Genomic DNA, 21,024 nt, shown 5'->3' with positions numbered 1-21,024 from the left:
CTACATTTGTATCAGTTAATAAAAACCAACCAGCGTGCCCATCTTTTAGGACTTTTTTTTTAAAAACAGTCATTTCTGAAAAATATTGAATAGAGGGAGTTTAATAACACAGCCACCCTTGCTATGGTTACAGTGAAAGCCACTTTTCAATCAGAAGTTCTCCAAAGCTGTCATTTACTAAACAAATCTTTTTCAGCAAGCAGGTACAAAAGATTGGGTTCTCTTTCAGCAGACTCCGAGGTATTTTATGTATAAGACTGTCACTCTTGGGATTAGTACCACTCATCTGGTAACTTCATAGCCAGGAGCTTGATGGGAGGGAACTGCATTTAAGTCCCCCAACATGCTCCCTAAAATAATAGTCTTGCTAGACTGTGTGTGGGTTGGTAATGGAACCACGGGCCTTGTGCTGCTAAGCAGCACTGGACTAAACCTTTTCTTGAAACTAAGGTCTTGTTTGTGAGACAAGGTCTTGTTTCTCCCAGACTAGTTAAGGATGACCTTGAACTGCCTTTACTCCAGAGTACACTTTTCTGGTTTTTTGAGACAGAGCTTTTCTGTGTAACAGCCCTGGCTGTCGTGGAACTCACTACCTATAGACCAGGCTGGCCTCAAACTCACAAGGGATCCACCTGCCTTTGCCTCCCAAGTGTTGGAGTTATAAAGGCGCACACCACCACCGCCCGGCTGATTCCACTTTTCAAGTGGTGAGATGCAGGTGTGGGAGCTGGGGATCAAACTTGGATTTTGTGTACAGGCAGTGTCTCACTGAACTGCATCTCCAGCTGAAACTAGAATGTGAACTGGAATTTTTCACGCGAGCCATTTTGGCAGATTCCCCCCAGTGAAGATTCAGGGTCCCTTGGTCAGGTGGCATAAACTTTACAGGAGTCGCAAGGCTGCAGGAGAGGTAGCAAAGGCAACTGGCTAGAATTATAAACACATTTTATGTTGAGAATCAAGTGGCTAGTGCTTTATTTATCCTTGAGTCTGCATGGATAGATAGATCTCGGTGAGCTGAAGTGCTGCCGGAGCATATGTGCTGATAAGGGAGAGGAGCACACTCGGCCTCCCTCCATCACCTTAGAGAAGTATGTTTTTCCATGGTAAACTAATTCCAAGATGTTCTTAGTCTGGACATGGAGCTGGTGGGGAGCACTCCCTTGATAAAGCTTGCAACCAGGATAACTGTTTGAAACCAGCAAATACGAAAAATCCAGGACTTTTTGTTGGCTTCAGCCATACTAGATGTGTGTACTTGTGGAGGTCCGAAGATGACTTAAGTACTTTCCTTCTACAATGTGAGTCCCAGGAATTGCACTCAGGTTGTCAGGCTTGGTAGCAAGTGCCTTTGCCCAATGAAACAGCGGCTAGGCAGTGGTGGCACACCATGCCTTCATTTTCAGCATTTACCTTCAGTCCCAGCAGGCTGTTCTCTGTGAGTTGGAGGCCAGCCAGGCCTACATAGCTAGTTCCACGACAGCCAAGGCTACACAGAGACATCTTGATCAAACAACAACAACAAAAAAAATGTAAGCAAACAACAACAAAAATCTCAATTTCCAAAGATGGTTAGAAAGCACACACAGGTGTCAGTGTTTGGAAAGTCCCCCTTTAGGCACCCTCATAAAGTGTTTCACAGTTCAATTAAAAAAAAAAAGTTAGCTTTGCATAAGCATTGTTAGCCTGCAAGTTTGTTTTTTTTTCAGAATGTTGCCTTTTGAATGTATAGTATGTAACCCAGAGTTCAAAAGCTATAAAAGGCACAAACCTCTCTTACCCATCTTTGTTTCAAGCCCAGTCTCCTTCTCTAAAGGTGTCCACTGCTGACTTTAAATATCAGCACTTGCATATTAAAGCCATGTGCTAATAAGCATGCAAGCAGGAGTAGTGAGTGAGACAGTTTCTCAGATAGCAGAGCTTGCACGAAGGCCTGATGGCTGAAGCTTGATCCCTGGAACCCACAAGGTGGCAGGAGAGAACGGACTCCAAAAAGGAGTTTCTCTGAATAAATAAATGGATAAAAAATATCTCAAACTTTAAAGTGGCATTTCTGTAAGCTTTACAATAACATAATTGAATTTGGGCATGCTTGGTGAGCTTAACAGCATATTCCCCTGACTTTGTTTGTGTTTATTGCTGTGAAAACTTGTTTTAAAGTGTGTATCGGTTTACCAGTTGATTTTTTTTTTCTGATGGTGCTTTGATTTGAGAAAAGCCTTTCCCAGGTGCAAGTATAAAAGGAATCCACCCCACCACCATCTGTGTGTGTGTGTGTGTGTGTGTGTGTGTGTGTGTGTTGTGTGTGTGTGTGTCTGTCTGTCCGTCCGTCCCAATCTGATCCATCTGAAATTCTACAATAAGGTTAGGGAGTATGCAGGTCTTAGAATTATAAATAATGTGTCATTTTATGAAAGACTTGCCGGTTTCTTTTTTCTTTCAAGGGAGGGACATTGACATTTTTCACTCCTTGGTGCTATTCTGTAGAAAATTTGGAAAAAACTTGGGAGGAAATAAAAAAAAAATCCACAAACCTAGCACCATATGATATACAACAAAAGTAGGATCACACTCCCCCTGTACATTAATTTTTCTCTTGAGAATAAGAACATAGGCTGAAACTGTGTTGAACGGTTGCTAAGTATACCAAACATTTGTTTTTAGACCATTCCCATACCTTTAAAATCGCATATGACCCGAGTGTTTGGTTTATTTTTGATTTGAAAAATACTGTGTGTGCACCTCTGGGTGTGGGCATCCGATGTGTTGCCGGGGGGGGGGGGTGTCAGAGGATAACTTTGTAGAGTTGGTTCTCACCTACCGTTATATGGGTTCTGGGCATTAAACTATGGTCATGGGGCTTGTATCTTTGAGGGGTAAGCGCCTTTACCTGCTAAGCTATCTTAACCCCCTATTTATTGAGACAGACTCTCAGCTTAGGTTGGCCTTGAATTTTCTTTAGGTAAGACTGACTTTGCATTCTTGATTTTCTTTCCACCTCTGCCTCCCAAGTGCTGGGAGTATTGTCTTGCCCAAGTCTAGCAGGCTAAACTCACCTTGCCATTAAAACAATTTTCAAGCTGTGACGCTTCCCGGCGTGGGCCGCGCAGCGCCCCCCTGGTGGCGGGCAGAGAAGGGTTGGAGAGGAGGGAGTCCCAACTCCGTGGCGGAGGCTGGCGCCGACCTGGCCCCAAATTCCTCATCACTCGTGCCTGGGTCGTGCGGACTGGCGGGTTTTGAGCTGGCGCTGTGTACCGAGCTAGCTGAGTCGTCCCTTTTGCAAGACAGCTGGTCCCTAGTCACGAGTGCCTGTATGTCTGGTCTCTTCACTTTGCCGGACAGCTGGCCCTAGTTCCTCGTGCTCGTGGGTCAGGTCTCTCTTTTTTGCAGGGCATCTGACCCCTCGTCGAATGTGCCCGTGGGCCTGGCCTCTTTTGCAGGACGCTGGCCCATGGCCAAACCGGGGACGTCCCAGAGTTTGGACTTCCGGGGTTGGCTCCCAGTCTGCAGCTTGTCACCCGCCAGGGCGTCACCGTGCCCATGCATGGGCGAGGCCTTTTAAACTTCACTGTTTTTTAAACTTCGGGGGTGTGCTCACCCTTGCATTCTTCTTCCCGTGGCCGGTCATCCTCAGACCCGCCGGGGTCCTTCTCTTGCCCTGCCTTCCAGATGCTTTGGAGTCATGAGCCGGGAGGGCGCAGGGACCCCTCGGGTGGCCGAGGTGATCCGAGGTGAGTGCTCAGGGTAGGGTAGGGTGCGGGCTCAATGGAGGAGTGATCTACCGCCCCAGGGTCCCAACTGGCCTCCCCTCTGGGGCTAGTGGTTTTGGGGAAAACCCGACACTTCAGTGTGCTATGACCTTTGTGCCCTACACCCTCTCCACCCACGCTTGGAAGCTAGTGAAATGCTCAGGCACTGAGCGCTGCGGATCAAAGGTCATTTGTGGTTGGCTAGGACTATAGTCCTGTCACCCGTTAGAATGTGGTTGCTAGACGTTTGTAGCTGCATTTACTAGGACATATGTGGAGGCAACAGATAGAAAAGTTTAAATTGTCGTTTGGGGAAAAGGATGTACCAGCTTGTGTTGTTTCTTACTCCTAACAAGGTGGTCTGAAAATAATATGTGTATTTTAAACGTTATCTTTGATTTTTGCCATGTGTTTTGAGTGTAGCCATCTAATTGTTATTAGATACAGTCCTGTTCTGGGGGTTGGGGGTAAGGGTGAAGACTTTGAATATTACTGCCCTTCTTGCTAAATAAACTCCAACATTCTGACTGCATTCATGCAACAGATTCCAGCCCACCCAGGTCTCCCATTACTTCGGTTTTAATAATTTGTAAGAAACTCAAAGCCATGATTCCAAATTAAAAAAAAAAATGCTCATCCATGAAAAGAAGTCGGTAAACACACCTTCTTCTGTTGCATAGCTGTAACCGGCAATATTGAAAGCATTCTTTGTTTTTACTTAAAAGGATTGTTTCCTGCTGTATGTCTTCTCAGGATGTCCCCATAAACTTGATGCATGGCTACAGTCTAGCCATCAAATGTGTGCTGTGGTTCCTGAGATTTCTTAGTCTAGTTTTGCTTCAGAAGTCAAAACAACATCACTGTATGAAAGATCACCTACCACTGTGGAAACTTACAGATTAAGGCAATTTCTTCTGTAAAACTTTTGCTTATTTTTGTTATGCACCAAAAATGACTGCTTTGAGGTTATGCTTTGTTACTTTGTTACCTTTTCCATCTGAAACACGGTGGTTTGTAGGCGCACACAGACACAAATCAATTTAAAAATTATACACTGCCACCTTTCCCGTCATGGGGGCGGGGCATGGGCACACAATTGATTTTTAAAAAGAACCTTCTGTCTTTGAATTCATCAGAAAAGAATTGGGTCTTGGGACACTTTTTAATAGCTTGAAGGAAGGAACATTGCAATTTTTCCATTTCAGATCGCCTTTGTTTTGCCATTCTCTACAGCAGACCAAAGAGTGCGTCAAATGAACATTATTTCAGCATAGATAATGAACTTGAATATGAGAAGTAAGTATTGCCTCTTACGACTGAAACTTTCAAACCATTCTAAAGAGTCTCTTGGTATGAGTACAGATGACATAGCCTTGGAAAATCATTTATCTGACATTCACTTGCAGCTGAGTGCCGTTGCAAATTCTCTAATAAAATAGATCTTTGAGGGTAGAGAGAACTTCTGTTTAAACACTAAGAGTTGATACTGTAAGAGTTTGCACTGAAGAGCTGTGTCAGATATGAACATGTAAGATACTGGTTTTGCAAGTGGAAAATATGTGTAAGAATGATTTTCTTAATTGAGGTTAGAGTTAGTCACATCTCTGGGTTGTGTTTGTTATGTATTTAAATAGGTGTTGATTACCAGAATATTCCTTCTGTTAGTATTAGAAAGACAGGATCTTAGAATTGTATGGCCCGTGTTAATTTGGGTTGGTAGATGCCTTCTTGCCATAATTTGATTTTTTAAAGAGCATTTAAACTCAGAACAGCGCATTCATACTTGTTTCTATTCACTTTTAAAGTTTCTACGCAGATTTTGGACCGCTCAACTTGGCAATGGTTTACAGATATTGTTGCAAGATAAATAAGAAACTCAAGGTAAATCTTTTAAGTTCAGGTTCGACTGCAGCGATCACTCAGCAACGTTTTATAGCAAAGCAAGAGTGTTAAAAAAATTCAGAATTTGAAAGAATGCTTCCTCTTACAAAACAAAAACAGTTTCAGACCAGGTGTGCTGGTGCTGGTACACGCCGGATTTCTGGGCATTTAGGTGGGGGATTCCAAGTTCAAGGCAAGCCCATACTAGACAGAAAAGATCGTATCGTTAAAAAACAGAGAAGGCCTACCAAGAAACTAGCTTCCTACTGAAGTGTATCTTGAAGTCACACGTTAAAAAAACTTTAAAAGTTTTAAAGGTGTGGTGCAATGCACCTGCCATTTCAGCACTCTGGAGGGCTGTTGTGAGTTCATTGGTATGCAGTGACTGAGGCTACATTGTGAGAGTCCATCTCAAAAAAGAGGCAGGGGTCTTGTTAATCACTGTAGTAATATTTTGAATATATACTTTATTTTTATTTTTCTGAGTCTGGGGAAATGGCTCAGCAGTCAAGAGCACTGAATGCTCTGTTAGAGACCCACGTGGTGACTTCTTATAACTGTCTGTCATAGGGGTTCTAGAGGATATGACCCCCTATTCTGGCCTGTGTGTACCAGGCAAACACATAGTACACATACATAGGTATGCAGGCAAAAACACTCATATATTAAAAATACTAATAAAATAATTTTTTTGCTTACACTACATACTTTTTTTTTCTCTCTAGAGGTTTTTTTTGGGGGCTTTGAGACACACTTGTGTGTAACCCAGACTGGTCTAGAAGTGTCTGCATCCCCTCATGGCACGCAGCATGTTTTCTGGTTTTAATGGGATGGGTTTTATTTGGGTTATTTGATTCTGGTTTGGGTTGATGCTCAGAGTGAGAGGCTGTTAGTCAACCAGGTCCATGCTTGTCTGACCTAATGGGAACTGTGAAGCCAGACGAGAGAAATTCTTCCCTTGTTTTCACCATCTTTATCCTGCTTCCCTTTCAAAGGAGGAGCACTGATGAATGGCGAGGAATGCACACTCTACTCTGCTCTCTCTGAGCTGGAAACTCACACTATGTTGTGTGAGTTGCAGGTTGGATCCATTACACATAGGACTGGGCAGTAAGAGAACCAAGGATCATTTGTGTGTCTGTCTGTGAGGCTGCCTCATTGAGAGTACACAGTGTGAACACAAATCCCACTCCTTTGTTTTGAAAACTCAGACACAGGGTGCCTAGCTGGGCATATTGATACATGCCTTTGATCTCTGCACTTGGTAGGCAGAGTCAGGTAGAGATCTCTGTGAGTTTGTGACCAGTCTACATAATGAGTTTCAGGCCAGCCAGGACCACATAGTGAGACCATGTCTCAAATCGTAAAAAAAGTAACTAGTCATTATAAACTCTCAAGTAGAAAATACTGAATTTGTTGGCAGGAACTATACAAAAACTTTATCAGTGGGTTACCTACCAGGGAACTATGCAAAACAAATAACATTTATTTTTGCTTAACATCATTACAAGCTTATGAGTAAGGGAGATATTTTACCTTCCTGAGTGTCAGCTGCATTCACTACCTATTTAGACACAAGAGTAGACTCCTTTCCTTGCTCTCTTAAATAGCAAAGTAAACATCTGTTCCCTCCTGTCCTTGGGTCCCTCTCTGCTTTTCCACTTGTCAGCGGCAGTCTTTTGTTCCTACAGGGCCCTAAATATAATTCTCCCCTCTCAACTATTGTTCCTTTGTTTTAGGTTTTTTTTTTTTTGAGTAAATCTATGCATGTGTGCACCTGTGTGTGCACCTTCACGCCCAACCTGCTGGAGACTTACTGTGTCCACCAGAAACGAGTGCATTCCTGTCTAATGACTTGCTGGAAGCACTGAAAAGTTGACTCACCAGCCTGTCTGAAACCTCGCTGCCCGTTCAACCTAGTTCGTTTCAGAGTGCCCTGGGAGAAGAGGGTGCCTGTGTTGCCAATGACTGACTGGCTAGGTTTTGATTTTGGTTTTAATTCAATTAGGTCTGTTAGTCCATATAAATCACTAAGGGAAGGGAGCACACATTGACAGTAGAGACAGTTTCACATTAGTGAAGCACCACTGGGGGCCTGCTGGGTGATGGCTTCCTTTTCTTTTTAACTTACTGTTCATGTGTAACATGCACAAAGAAGCCGGGCGGTGGTGGCGCACGCCTTTAATCCCAGCACTCGGGAGGCAGAGGCAGGTGGATCTCTGTGAGTTCGAGGCCAGGCTGGACCAACAGCCTCCAAAACAATACAGAGAAACCCTGTCTCATAAAAAAACAAAAAAACAAAAAAAACATGCACAGAGAAACATACACAGATTCCCCAGTGTACACTTAATTTTCATAAATTAAGAAGAGGCCTTTCAGCTGCTGGCTTGTGGGCTGTATTCCTTCCGTGTATCCTTTTAACTGACTGGCTTTAGGACTAGAGATTATTTTCAAAAAGATAATTTTTTTTGTTTTATGTGTATGAGTATTTTTCACAAATGTATGTACAGTGCTCTCAGATGTCAGAGCAGTGCATTAGATACCCTGGATACAGACAGACATGAGCTGCCATGTGGGTGCTGGGAATCAAACCCAGGCCTTCTTCAAAAGCATTGAGTGCTCTTAATCACTGAACCACCTCTCCAGATCAGGATTAAAGAAGAAGCAAATAAATCAGGCTTGTTGGTTAGTGCCTTTAATCCTAGCGTTAAAGAGGTGAAGGCTGGTGTGTCGCCATGACTTCAAGGCCACCCTGGTCTATATTAATGAGCTCAGGCCAGCCAGTGTTATTAGTGAGACCCTGTCTCAAGCAAACGGGGATTCTTCAGCCAACCTTTCGTTGATGATCTTTCACACCGGGGCATTTATTCAGTTTCCTGTGTCAGGAGTTGTGGATGATGCCATAATCTTATGTCTCAATAGAAAAACATGGCACTGTTGAGTGACAGTGGCCTCCAGGGAGAACTTTAATTCCCACAGACTCGGGATTCATCAGTTTTTTTTTTTTTTTTGTTCTTAGTGTTAAAGAGTTCTTGACTATACATCCATAGCTTTCTGAAATGACCAGGTAGGCCTGTCTTTAGGGATATAGCTATTCACATTTATTTCCCTTTCTCCCTTTAATTTTAAGTCATTCTAATGCCACACTGTGTCTCATGGGAAGGTACCCGAAAGGCTCTGATATCCAGACCGCTTATGCATGTGAGATGTAGAATTTGTCACAAAGTAGAATTTTAGGAAGCTTCAAGAAAATACTAACAACAGTTTGTTTTGATGCAGTCCATTACGATGCTGAGGAAGAAAATTATCCATTTTACTGGCTCTGATCAGAGGAAACAAGCGAATGCAGCCTTCCTTATTGGCTGTTACATGGTAAGTGTCACTTGGGGGGTCTGAAGGTCCATCAGTGTGCACAGCTGTGCTGCTTTACCATCAGGGTTGGTATTTTGAATACCTTTATCTGCTTGAGCCATCTTACTGGCTCGGCAGGTGGATACCTTAACTGTGAATTTTGGTTCCATTATTTGGCCAACTTATTATATCTGAGGAGGAGAGCCTTACTAAATGACACCTTAACACAAATTAGTAATATCTGGGGTCATGAAATATTAATGGAACCTGGAGAATCAGTCCTTGGTGTGACAGCAAAATTTCTAAACTATTTGTGGTCTTCCCTACACACTGTCCAAGTGAAAGTCTGGACGGCCAGGGCAGTCCCACCAGGGACAGGATCCACAGGCATGCCCTGCCCACACACGTAACTCCTTAACCAGGGTTGTCTCTGGATTGATCTATTGTACACTGTCAGATAAAGCACTAATGGCTATGTTGTGTGGAACCAGCTGCTGTTATTTTAGGGTAGAGAATCTCTCTCAGAAAATGGTTGAGGGTATGGTGGAACATTGGGCTAAAACCAGAAAGAAAATGCTGGATAATTTATAAACATGAAGCTGTTCTTGCTGTAGTGGTTGTTTTTGTTTGTTTGGTTTGTTTTTAGGTTTTTGAGACAGGGTTTCTCTGTTTACCAGTCCTGGCTGTCCTGAAACTTACTCTGTGTAGACCAGGCTGGTCTTGAACTTACAGAGATCCTCTCCTGCCCATGCTTCACAGAGTAGTACTGGGATTAAAGGTGTAAACCACCACACCTGGCTCATTCTGGCTATTTTTATTTGGTGGGTCTTTGGATTAAACTCATGGCCTCCAGTATCTAAGGTACTTTTGCTAATGGTTGTATTTGTGCACACAGGGGCTTAGTTTATTTTTGTGCTTTCATAGGTAATATATATACATTTAGAATTCCCCCGAAAGGGGCTGGAGAGATGGCTCAGAGATTAAGAGCACTGACTGTTCTTCAGAGGTCTTGAGTTCATTTCCCAGTAACTATACAGTGGCTCACAACCATCTGTAATGAGATCTGATGTTCTCTTCTGGTATGCAGGCAAGCATGCAGACAGAAAATTGCATGCACAATAAACAAATAAATAATATCTAAGAGGGTTTACCCTTGTACTTAGATGCTGATTCCATGGTTAAGAATTTGCCAGGGAAATCTGGGTAGATTTGGATATTCACCGAGTTGATTACTTTGCTCCGGTAGAAGCCAGTTTGTGGGAGGTTTAGTGTATGGCTAGGGCAGGTACCTTTGAGGTCATGGTAGGTGGGCAAATGGTGGAGCTTGGAGTGATTATAATGCTTGTGGGGGAAGCAAGAGAAAGACCTCCAAGAAAAAGAAAGTTACTCATAGTAGGAAAGAGTGTTGACAGGTGATAAAGATACTTGAGAAGATAAAACACCCAAGCGATCAAGACCTCTTGTTTGAAGTTCATTTGGTTCTCTGGTTAAAGTACTGTAGAGATTAGTGCTAATTCCTGTGAATTGAGCTGAAGTCTTGATAAGTTTTTTCTAGAGTTGTTGAATTTTGAAGGTAGTAAAGCTTGAGCAGTAATGTTGAAACAAAACCAAAAATACGGAAAGAATTTTCCAGCTCAGTGGTAGATCAAACACTTGGCCTAGTATGCAAGGGACCCTGAGTTCTGTCCCCAGACACTGCAGGGGGGGGGGGCGGAAATCAACAACCAACAAAAAGAAACAGAACAAAGAAGAACTGGGGAGATGTTTAAAAGTGCTCACTGTGCAAGAGTGAGGGTCTGCATTCATATCTTCAGTACCCATGTAAAAAAACTGAGCATAGCTGCATATGCCTATAGTGTGCTGATAGTAGCCCTAACACGGAGGAGTAGAGACAAATGAGCTTCAGATTCAGTGGGAGACCTTGTCTCAAGGGAATAAATTAGAGAGCAATACAGGAGGAAGCTCGATGTTGTATTCTGGCCTCTGCACATACGTATACAGGTGTGTGCTCACACACTCATGGTTAACATACACATACACATTTACACACATAGGCACATACATACATATAAAAAGACAAACACATGCTTGCACATGCACACATACACACGTGTATAAACAGGTATACACATTTATACAAAGCAATACTTCCATTTATTGTTTGTCTTTTTAAAAACCTTCATGCAAAGCCAGGTGGTGGTGGCACATGCCTTTAATCCCAGCACTCTGGAGGCAGAGGCAATCAGACCTCTGTGAGTTCGAGGCTAGCCTGGTCTAAAGAGCAAGTTTTGGGACAGCCTCCAAAACAATACAGAGAAACCTTGTCTTGAAAAAAAAAAAGAAATCTTTTTAAATTAAAAACAGTTACCATTCTGTCTTACTGGTTATTATCTGTGATTATTTCCTCCTGTTAAGCTTTTCTACAGGCTGGATCACCTCCTCCTGGGTTACACATACTTCCGACGGACGGCAAAACTTTGTTGTCTTTTCGAGACAGTGTTTCATTGTGTTGTGTAGCTCTAACTCCGGGAGCTCACTCTGTAGACCAGGCTGGCTTCAAACTCACAGAGATCCAATTGCCTCTGCCTCCCAAGTGCTGGGATTAATGGCCTGGACCACTACCTTCCAGCTGACTTCATTTTTCTCTAAAAAATAAATTCAAAGCCTCTGAGGTGTAGACTCCATGACACAGCAGATTACTTAACAAGTAGCTTGCAAATTTGTTGTCCCCCATGGTTAATAACTTACTCTGGAAGAAGTAATTGTGGTAACTTGTAGGTTCCCTCATAAATATTTATCACTGTGGTTTTTTTTTTTAACGGTTCTTACCGTCTTTAGAATGGCTTACCTTGTAAGAATTCATATGGAAAATTATAGTCCTGATTAACTCCCAAGAATATACTAGCTCAGCAGTATATTTGAGTAGATTTCCGAAGTCTGAGATTGCCTTAGCAGTCAAACTGAGAATGTCAGGGCTTTATCTAGTGGTGAACTTTTGGGCCTCTGGTCCACTTTTTAAGTGAGTTCATTATTTTGTACTCTCAGTAGCCAGTTATGGTGGCTTCAGGGCAGAGAGATTGGACAAGGGTTAGGTGGAGGCGGAGGGTCAGGTTGCAGAGCTCATCCAGCAGCGCAGATAGGGCAATAGAGACCATAGGGAAGGAAAGAACCTAAGTGGGGGTGGTCACTGGCTCTGTAATCACTCCTGGGTGAACCTCCTTCTTGGGTATTAAGAAAGGCAGAACAACCAGGCAGCTGTAAACATAGCAGCCAGGCCCACAGGCAGAAGCCTCACAGCACCTCAGCTGTGCCAGGGTGGAGCAGTTGCTCCCAGCTCATGAGGCTTACGTCTCTGTGCACTCCAGTAAGTACCCCAGACACCGTGGCCCCTGGGGTATCGGCTGAGTGGCATTAACTTTGACCCTTTGAAGCATGTGTGATTCTTGTTTGCAAATCTGTTTCTCTTCTCTTCGTTTCAGTCCTGGGTTTAGGCAGGATGGTTTCTTGTCTATAAATAAGGGCTGAGCAGTGGCCTTCTATTAGTAACAATCAGGGTGATCCCTGGATGAGCAGCCTTTGAGGGTTATGTAACTCACAGAATATTTTTAAATGGTTGTAGCCCTCCACCTTCACCCATGTTTAAAAATTGAGATCACGGGGGCTGGGGATATATAGTTCAGTTGGCAGAGTGCTTGACTAGCATGCATCCAGTCTTGGGTTTGATCTGATCCCTACCTAATAATGAATAAACCTGGTGTGATGGTACATGATTTTAATCCTTAACACTTGGGAGTTAGAGTCAGGGGCACCAAGAGTTCATGATCATTCTTGGTTACATAGGTGAGTTGGAGGCCAGCCTAGGCTACATGAGACTCCTATGTTTAAAAAAAGAAATGAGATCTTTCTTTTAAAAAAGGTCAGAATGTACTGGACATGATGGTACACTCCTTTTAATTGAAGCCCTGGGAAGGCAGAGGCTGGTGGATCTGTTTTAGTTAGAGGCCAGCCTAGTCTACAGAGCAAGTTCCAGGTAAGCTCGGGTATAACATAGTGAGATCCTGCCTCAAAAAAAAAAAAAAAATGATTAAGAATTTTTATATGCATGCATGAAACTGTCAGAAAAAAAAATGAAGGGAAAAAAAAAGACTCAGGGTCCCTCCCCCTTTAACCGTATCAGTATGCAGGAGCTTATGCCCAAGGCCAGTTGCTTAGTTTATTAACTGGTATCGGTATTGAGGCGTGCATATTTTTATTTATTTTTTTCGGGGGCAGTGTTTCTTTGTGTAACAGCCCCTGGCTGTCCTAGAACTCACCTTGTAGGCCAGACTGACCTCTAACTCAGAGGTCCTCCTGCCTTTGACTCCCAAGTGCTGGGACTAAAGTTGTGTGCCACTACAGCTGGCTAGTAGAGAGCATTTGATATTGAAATGTAAAGGCATCTGGTGTTTTTATTTTTTGTTTCCTTTTGAAACAGGGCAGAGCTTTGTAGTAGCTCAGGCTGACTCCATATTCTCAGTCCTCTAGGCCTCTGCTCCCTACTGCTGAGATTAACAGGCCTGTGCCTCTGTCTCCGGAAACCATCTCATTAGTCTTAGTGAGTTAGTGGCTGGGCTGAATTGCCAAAGCACTTGAGTATCTCTGTCTAATGAGTCCTAGCACCTATATAAAAATGCTGGGCGTGGTGTTAGGCATAAAGACAGGATTACTGGTCACCACTCTAGACTTAAGGGGTGAGCTTCAGGACAGTGAGAGACCCTATCTCAGAGGAGGTGGACAGCCTGCCTGAGGGTGACACCTGAGATTGTCTGCCAACTTCCACTTTTTTTTTCCTTGTTAGTATTTCTGTAGGTCTCTGAGTTATGTATATTCTGCATACCTTTTAGCAGCTGAATATGAACTTGAATTGCTTTTGTGCACATACTGTGGCAATTTAGAGTTTTTTTTTAACTCAGTCAAATTCTTGGCACAGGAAGGACTGTGTCATCTGGCTGACATGTGAAAATAGTTACAGGAGCCTTTAAAGGCTGCAAACATTGTGACATTGTCTGCATAAAGAATATTTGCAAATAGTTGATTGGTTTTTCCTGTGGCTGTGTTTGCTGTGTGGGTCCAAATGCTTTTTGTTACTCTTGACTCTGACTGGTGTGATGTTTGGTCTTGACGCATTATCAGAGTCTCTCTCAATGTGTGGATGAAGTTTCAAAGTGTATTTAAGAGCAGATATAAGAAACACATGTTTAGTTGGGTTTTCGTTGCCAGAGGCTGGGCTTGTCAGAATTAAAACCATACGTGATGGAGTAGGGATGCCTTTTCTAGGCATGCCTGACTGAGTCCTTCTGTCACTTAGGGGCACCTTCCAGTATTCCAGGGTCACAGGTCCTCACAGGATCCAGAACTTGTAACCAAAGACCTTTAAAAAAAGGATGCAGTGAAGTAGTCTAGAAGGAACCCCATCTTTTTTTTTTTTTTTTTTGTATCAGAGTCTCATCATGTCACTCAAGCTGGCCTTATGTTCTTCTTGTCCTTAAGCTCCTGCCTCAGATTCTGAGTAGTTAGGACCACTGTGTGTGTGTGTGTGTGTGTGTGTGTGTGTGTGTGTGTGTCTGTGTGTGTGTGTGTGTGTGTCTGTGTGTCTGTCTGTCTGTGTCTGTCACATGTATGGAGGTCAGAGAACAACTTTTGGGAGTCACTTCTCTCCACCTGGTGAATACTGGGGATCAAAAGGGAGGTTGCCAGGTTTGTGGCACACACCTTTACCTTCAGTACTTACTGTCTTGCCACAAGCACTTAATTCTTCCTTTGGGGCTTCTGTTGCTTCATAAAAATCACTGATCGTATCTTATCTCTGCAGTGGTCATATAATTGTTTTATCTAGTTTTATAAGCTGAGTTATTTCTTTACTACTGGGTATGCTACGTATAGCCTGCTGCTTGCTGCCAGAGTCACCTAGAGTTGGTGACTTAAAACAATAGGAAATGATCTGAGTTTTGTTGGGTTTGTTTTGGTAAAGGGTGTCATGTAATTTACCTTGAATTTGCCATGCCCTGTTTTGCCTTTTGCTGGAGACAAAAGCCAGGAAGGACTTCACATATGGTAGGCAAGCACCCTTTCAGCTGAGCTACATTCCCAGCAAGTATTCGAGAGTGTGCTTGGGTTAGGAGTTGGGAGTGGCTTCTCTTGGGTGGGTCTGGTTCTCAGGCTCCTGGTCTTCCGTTGTCTCCAGGATCTTCTCCAGAGACGGCTTACTCACAGCCCTGGCAAGTCACTATTGAACTTTGGCAGGAGACACTGTTCACCATGTGATCTGGTGAGGATGCTCCCAAAATGACAGTTTGCTTTACTCAGTATGAGGGATCTAAAGGAAAGCAAGGCACAACCACATTCTCTGTGACCTCACCTGAGAAGTCTCTATGCTCATTCTCTTTCCCCTATGTTTTAAATGTTTTAAACATTTATATTTGTTTATGTGTCTGAGGTTTTTTTTCCCCTGCATGTGTCTGTATCACTGTGCATGGTGAGCCCTTGGAGGCCAGAAGGCATCTGAACTGGAGTTCCAGAACGTTGTGAGCCACCAAGTAGATGTTGGGATAAAACCTAGGTCCTCTGGCAGAACACATACATTGTCCCTGTTACTGTAGGAGAGGACAGGTTAAAGGTGGAAATACAAGGAGCTAAGGTTCTTTGGGACTGTCTTGGAAGCTGGCTGTCACAGTGTCTAATCTTTCTCTTAGCAATCATCTGTTTCTTGGCTTCAAAATAGCATCATGACATTCGAGTGGGCATTCTGTATACATAGCTTCTGATATAAATATCCTGAAAGAACTTGCCAAGGCATTCCTTGTGTCCAAAATAGCCAGCAGTGTTGATTTTTGATAATTTTTTGCTAATCTGAGCATTTGTGTTCATAGAGAAACTACTTAGTATGGTGCCTCCTGAGAGCCACATTGAGAACAGCTTCACATGGGAAGGTCTTCTGATCGAAAAGACAGGTAGATACAAAAGCAAAAACTGCAGGTGCTAGCAGATATGTTTTAAAGAGTTGTTTTTATTTTATGTGTATAAGTGCTTGCCTGCATCTAATTATGTATACCATGTGCATGCAGTGTTTGTGGCGGCCATAAGGGGGTGTCAGGTCCCCAGGTCTAGAGTTATAGATGGTTGTGAGCCACCAACTGGGAACTGCAAGATCAACTAATGTTCTTAACTGCTGAGCCATTTCTGTAGCCTGCCAGCAAATATTTAATAGTTAGCTACAGAGGTTTAGAATAAATCTCTTAAGTGTCTTTCAGCTTATCCAGTTAAGTCATATATTATCTGTATTGCTGTATAGTCAGTTCCTGAACCGATTTTAAAAACTACAGTTTTTTAAAGTTCATCGCTGAGAATCTGGAGTTTTCTCTCACCTCCATAGGAAAAAATGCTGCGTTGTTCTTCTGTTCTTTGAATTGAACTTGTGTTCCAAGACTAACCCACAGTTATTTAGTGTATTAAAAGGCTATTTTTATTTTGAAGTTTAGAAGGAAATTAGGGCATTACCATTTTGGTATAAAGAAACCATGAAGTTACAGTTTGGTGGAATAAAAAATTACTTTAAATTGATGTTTAAGGAAAATCTTGTATAGTTCTCTATAGAGAAGGAGGTCTTGGAAAGCTAGAGAAATTCTGAAAGAGGGTTCTCTGGATTTCCTTTTAGGTTGGTTGGATTACCTGTATATGCATGTGCACCTCCATATACTCAGGAAATTCAGCTCTTTCACCCCAATGACTTCCAATATTTGTTCAGGTGATTGATTGAGGGATACAATGTCTTAGTTTTCTTTTTCTTTTCTTTTTAAGACAGGGTTTCTCTATAACAGCGTTAGCTGTCTTGGAACTAGCTCTGTCTACCAGACTGGTCTCAAACTCACAGAGATCTGCCTTCCTCTGACTCCTGCGCGGTGGGATTAAAGGCATGTGCTACCACTGCCCAGTCTTTTCTTTTTTCCTGTTAGTTGTGTTTATTATTAATTCTTGTAACCTTCAGGAGATCTCTTGTCTTGTGTATTCAGGAGTTTACAGCATGATGTATGATTTGATCACTAATAAAAGTTGCAGTGAGCCAGGAGCCTTTAATTTTAGCAGTTAGGAGGTGGAGGGTAGGGGATCTCTGAATTTGAGGCTAGCCTGGTCTGCATAGAGAGTTCCAGGACAGCCACAGGGCTACACGGTTAACTTTTTATCTATGAATGAATGAATGAACAAGCAGTTACAATGAAATAGTAGCTATGATTGTCACCCCCTTGCTACTTGAAAAGGGATAACTGTCCCATCTGAAAGAAAGATGTTGCCTTTTCCTGGGTTAGTCAGAATGTCTGTGAGTCTCTGGTGTGACTCAGAAGATGGTTAGCACTACCCGTTTTCCATTGCTTTGGGCTCTCATACATATCCACAAAGAGAGAACAAAAGGACCCAGAGCTCTATGTACTAAACCTCCCCAAATTGAACCAAAATACCACCCCCTCCCATAGGATGACTGTCCTAGGTATTTTGTCACAGTGATGGAAAGCTAACTAACACAGTTGCAAATTAGAGCAAATCCTACCATAGAACTGTATTTTTCAGCCATAAATTCATGACCTCCCACTTCAAAGGCAAAATCATGTAGCTTCTGGAAAGGCAAGCCACTGGGAAGTTGTAATTTATGGGATGGCAAAGCTTCAAGAATACCATGATAAACCACATAAATGTTGAATTTCTCCACTCTCATCTGTAGCAGTAAATAGGCCCGGTATCCAAAACAGTAACAAGGCCTGATTCTGAGGACAACAATAACCTGATTTTGATTAAAAAAAAATTTTTTTAAAGACAACCAGCATATAGTGCACCCCCAGGGTTTTATTTTGTTTTGGAGGCAAGTAGGTAAGGAATTTCATGCTGCCACCCAATTTACTGATTACATATTCAAGCTCTGTAATGCCCCCAAAGTTCATATCACAGGGATGTTTTAAAGTCTCCTTTCTCAGGGCTAGAGAGATGGCTTAGTGGTTAAGAGCACTGACTACAGTTTCATAGGTCCTGAGTTCAATTCCCAGCAACCATATGGTGGTTCACAACCATCTATAGTGGGATCTAATGCCCTTTAATGGCATAAAGGTGTACATGCAGATAGAGCATATACGTAAAAGAAATAATAACCTTTTAAAAAAAATAGTCACCTTTCTCTTGTTCAGTTGGTTTGGATAGAGCCACTTATACATGGAAAATAAATAACGATTTTTAATTAAAAAATAAAGTTACCTTTCTCTTGTTCAGTTGGTACTTGCTGTTTTGTTTGTATCAATGAACTGGTGATCCATAGGAAGGAGTGGCATTGTGGCAGGGTTTTTAAATTGAGTTTTGGGTTCTGATTTAAGGGGTATGAGGGTATAAAACTTTAATGGAGTTATCCGTTGTTACTCAACTCTCCGGTACTGTAACATATCCAAGACTATACCTTGTAATGAGGAGAGCTTCATCGTAGATTATGGCTTTGCATTTATGCCTGTGGTCGGTGCTGGTGCTTTGGAACCTGGGGTGAGGGGTCAATGTAATAGGGCAAGGAGCATGTGGTGGAGCAGGCTGCTGCCTCACATCTGAAAGAAGACATTGCAAAGTTCCAAAGTCTCCTTCAAGGATGTATCCTCAGTGACACAAACCCTTTCACCTCCTTCTCCATGGCATCGAGAACCAAACGTTTGTTTTCGTTTTGTTTCAGACGGGTTTCTTTGTGTAACAGTCCTGGCATCTACTTTGTAGGCCAGGCTGGCCTCGAACTCACAGAGAACCACCTACCTGCCTCTGCCTCTGCCTCCCAAGTGCTGGGATAAAAGGTGTCCGATACCATCACCAGGCTTGAGAATCAAACTTTGATATGCAGGCCTGTGGAAGCCACCCAGGTCCACATTAGAAGGGTGTTCAGTCTCAGCAAGAGACAGAAGATACCTTGTAGATTATGAGTGTTCAAGTTTCATGTCTGCTGTGACAAAGTATCTCCACAAGTTACTTAGGAGAGATTGGATTTACTGTTGCAAGTTACAGTCCATTATTGAGGGGAAGTCATGGCAAGAACTTACCATCACATCCACAGTCAAGACCAAAAAGAAACAAATGCATATATTCTTGCTTATCTGCTTGCTTTCAGATAGCTTCCTCCCTTTCACTTCTTCAGGATCCCCTGCCTAGGGAATTGGTGTCACCCATAATGGGCTGAGTCTTCCTATAAATTAATAATCCCCCATCGGCATGCCCTCAGCTGACTTTTCACAGGCAATTCCAGGTCTTGTAAAGCTAACAGAACTAAGCAACACAGCAGGAACAAGATTTTTTTTTAATAGGATGGAGTTTTAAAAAAAATTACAGTTTTTATAAAGTAGTGGTATCTGTTTTTCTAAATAAATAGTAATAAAATAGTTGTTAGGCTCTGCTTAAGAGTTGTATGTGTAGAATGAGGTAGGTGGGTTGAGTGAGAGGGGAGGTGTGATATTCCTGAGGTTGGTTTGTTGTACTTGAACACAACATTAGGTAAGATCTATGAACACATTTCTTTGTTCTTGGAATTGATTGATGTTATAGTAGACCTTTTCATAATGGCACTGGAGATAATTAAATGTTTGACCATTCTGTTAATTAGTGCATTATTTTCCCATTGCTGTGACTAAATACCTGACAAGTAATAGAAGGGTTTATTTTGGTTGAAGAGAGTTGGGTCCATTGCGGTGTAGTTCATGAAAGAAGGTGTGGCTGGGAGTCTTCACTTCTCAACTGACAAGGAAACAGAACAGGGAATCCTGCCACTTTATCCTTTTTACTCTAAAACCTCAGTGCAAGTCTTTTATCTTTAGTTAAACCTCTCTAGAAATTCCTTCAGACACTCACAGAGGTGGTGTGTCTTCTAGGTGATTCCAAACCCAGTCAAGTTGATTTACCATCACAGTCATAGTTTGTGGTCTTTAGAGAGTAAATGGAACAAAATTCTAACAGGAAATAGTTCAGACATTGGGAAGATAGTCCATTTATAACTGTTAAAACAGAAGATAATTAAAATGTCCTCTGGAAGCTGTCAAATCTTTATCATTGGTTCTGAGTTCTAGCTTTATGCTTAAAAGATTGGTGCTAGCTTTATAAATTCGTTGTTTACTTCTGTGTATATATGTGTGTGCATACATATATGTATAGAGATCAGAGGTAGCTGTGTGTGTCTTCCTCCATAATTTTCTACCTCATTTTTGAGACAGGATCTGTCACTGAGCGTGAGACTTTATCAATTTGGCTAGGCTGTTCTGGCTACTGGGCCTCAGAGTTCTGCCTTATTTCTGTTCCCCAGTACTGCCAGCTTCTGCCTCCCGAGTGCTGGGACTAAAGGCATGCACTACCACTGCCCAGCAGTGGCTCAGGTCTTTAATCCCAGCACTCAAGAGGTAGAAGGAGGCGAATCTCTTAAGTTTGTGGACAACCTGGTCTACAGATAGAGTTCCAGGACAGCCAGGGCTACACAGAGATACCCTGTCTTGAAAAACTAAGAAAAAACAAACAAAAACAAAAGAAGCAACAGCAGCTTGTAATTAACTTGGTAATTTTTCCCCTTTTATGCTGTTTCTCAGTCCTTGTGTATTGCTGAACTTGTGCTCTGCTACTGAGATATACTCCTAACCTAGATTTGAATTGAAGTTTTTTTTTTACTGTTGTAATTTAAAATAGATTTTCCATAAATACGCTTTGGAATTTAATTTAGTTTTGGTCTTCATATGTATCTAACTGAATGCACGTGGGTCCCTGGTTCCTGCATGGGATTTGAGGACACCCTGCAGATAGTGACTGGGGCAAAAAGACCTCAAAACAATATAAACTGTTGAAGAAAAAGACACAGTCATGGTATCCTAGCATGTACTACATTGGTAAAGGATAGGGTTTGGCCAGGTGTAATAGTGTATACCTGGGGTACGTGCATCATAGTGAGTTCCAGGTCAGCCAGGACTACACAGCTCATGAGACTCTGTCTCAACAGGAAGGAAGGAAGGAAGGAAGG

The 21,024-nt window shown here is 42.4% G+C and overlaps 1 protein-coding gene and 1 long non-coding RNA gene across 18 annotated transcripts in view; one reads left to right on the top strand and one right to left on the bottom strand.

Annotated features, from left to right (window-relative positions):
- Cdc14b (cell division cycle 14B) overlaps positions 1-21,024 on the top strand; it is a 93,688-nt gene that overhangs the window by 33,155 nt on the left and 39,509 nt on the right. For 12 of the 17 annotated variants that reach the window (XR_005881042.1, XR_005881041.1, XM_040756151.1 and 9 more), the window contains exons 2-4: positions 4,955-5,045; positions 5,555-5,630; positions 8,910-9,002. Coding sequence is in view for 14 of the 17 variants with exons in the window: in XM_040756151.1 (XP_040612085.1) it covers positions 4,955-5,045; positions 5,555-5,630; positions 8,910-9,002 (260 nt within the window). In the remaining 3 variants the exon portion in view is untranslated. Of the gene's footprint in view, positions 1-3,602; positions 3,732-4,954; positions 5,046-5,554; positions 5,631-8,909; positions 9,003-21,024 lie in introns of those variants that run through there. The other 5 variants (XR_005881043.1, XM_040756149.1, XM_040756157.1 and 2 more) reach the window with 3 other exon arrangements.
- LOC121143715 lies at positions 952-3,190 on the bottom strand. The gene is made up of 2 exons (XR_005881045.1): positions 3,057-3,190; positions 952-1,503 (listed from the first exon to the last, which is right to left on the bottom strand). It is a non-coding gene; the product is annotated as an uncharacterized LOC121143715 (long non-coding RNA).

The sequence above is a fragment of the Mesocricetus auratus genome, unplaced genomic scaffold, assembly GCF_017639785.1.
Source record: "Mesocricetus auratus isolate SY011 unplaced genomic scaffold, BCM_Maur_2.0 Super-Scaffold_100013, whole genome shotgun sequence".
Lineage (NCBI taxonomy): Eukaryota > Metazoa > Chordata > Mammalia > Rodentia > Cricetidae > Mesocricetus > Mesocricetus auratus.
The sequence above is the reverse complement of the archived record's forward strand: the minus strand, read 5'-3'. Positions and strand labels throughout refer to the sequence as shown.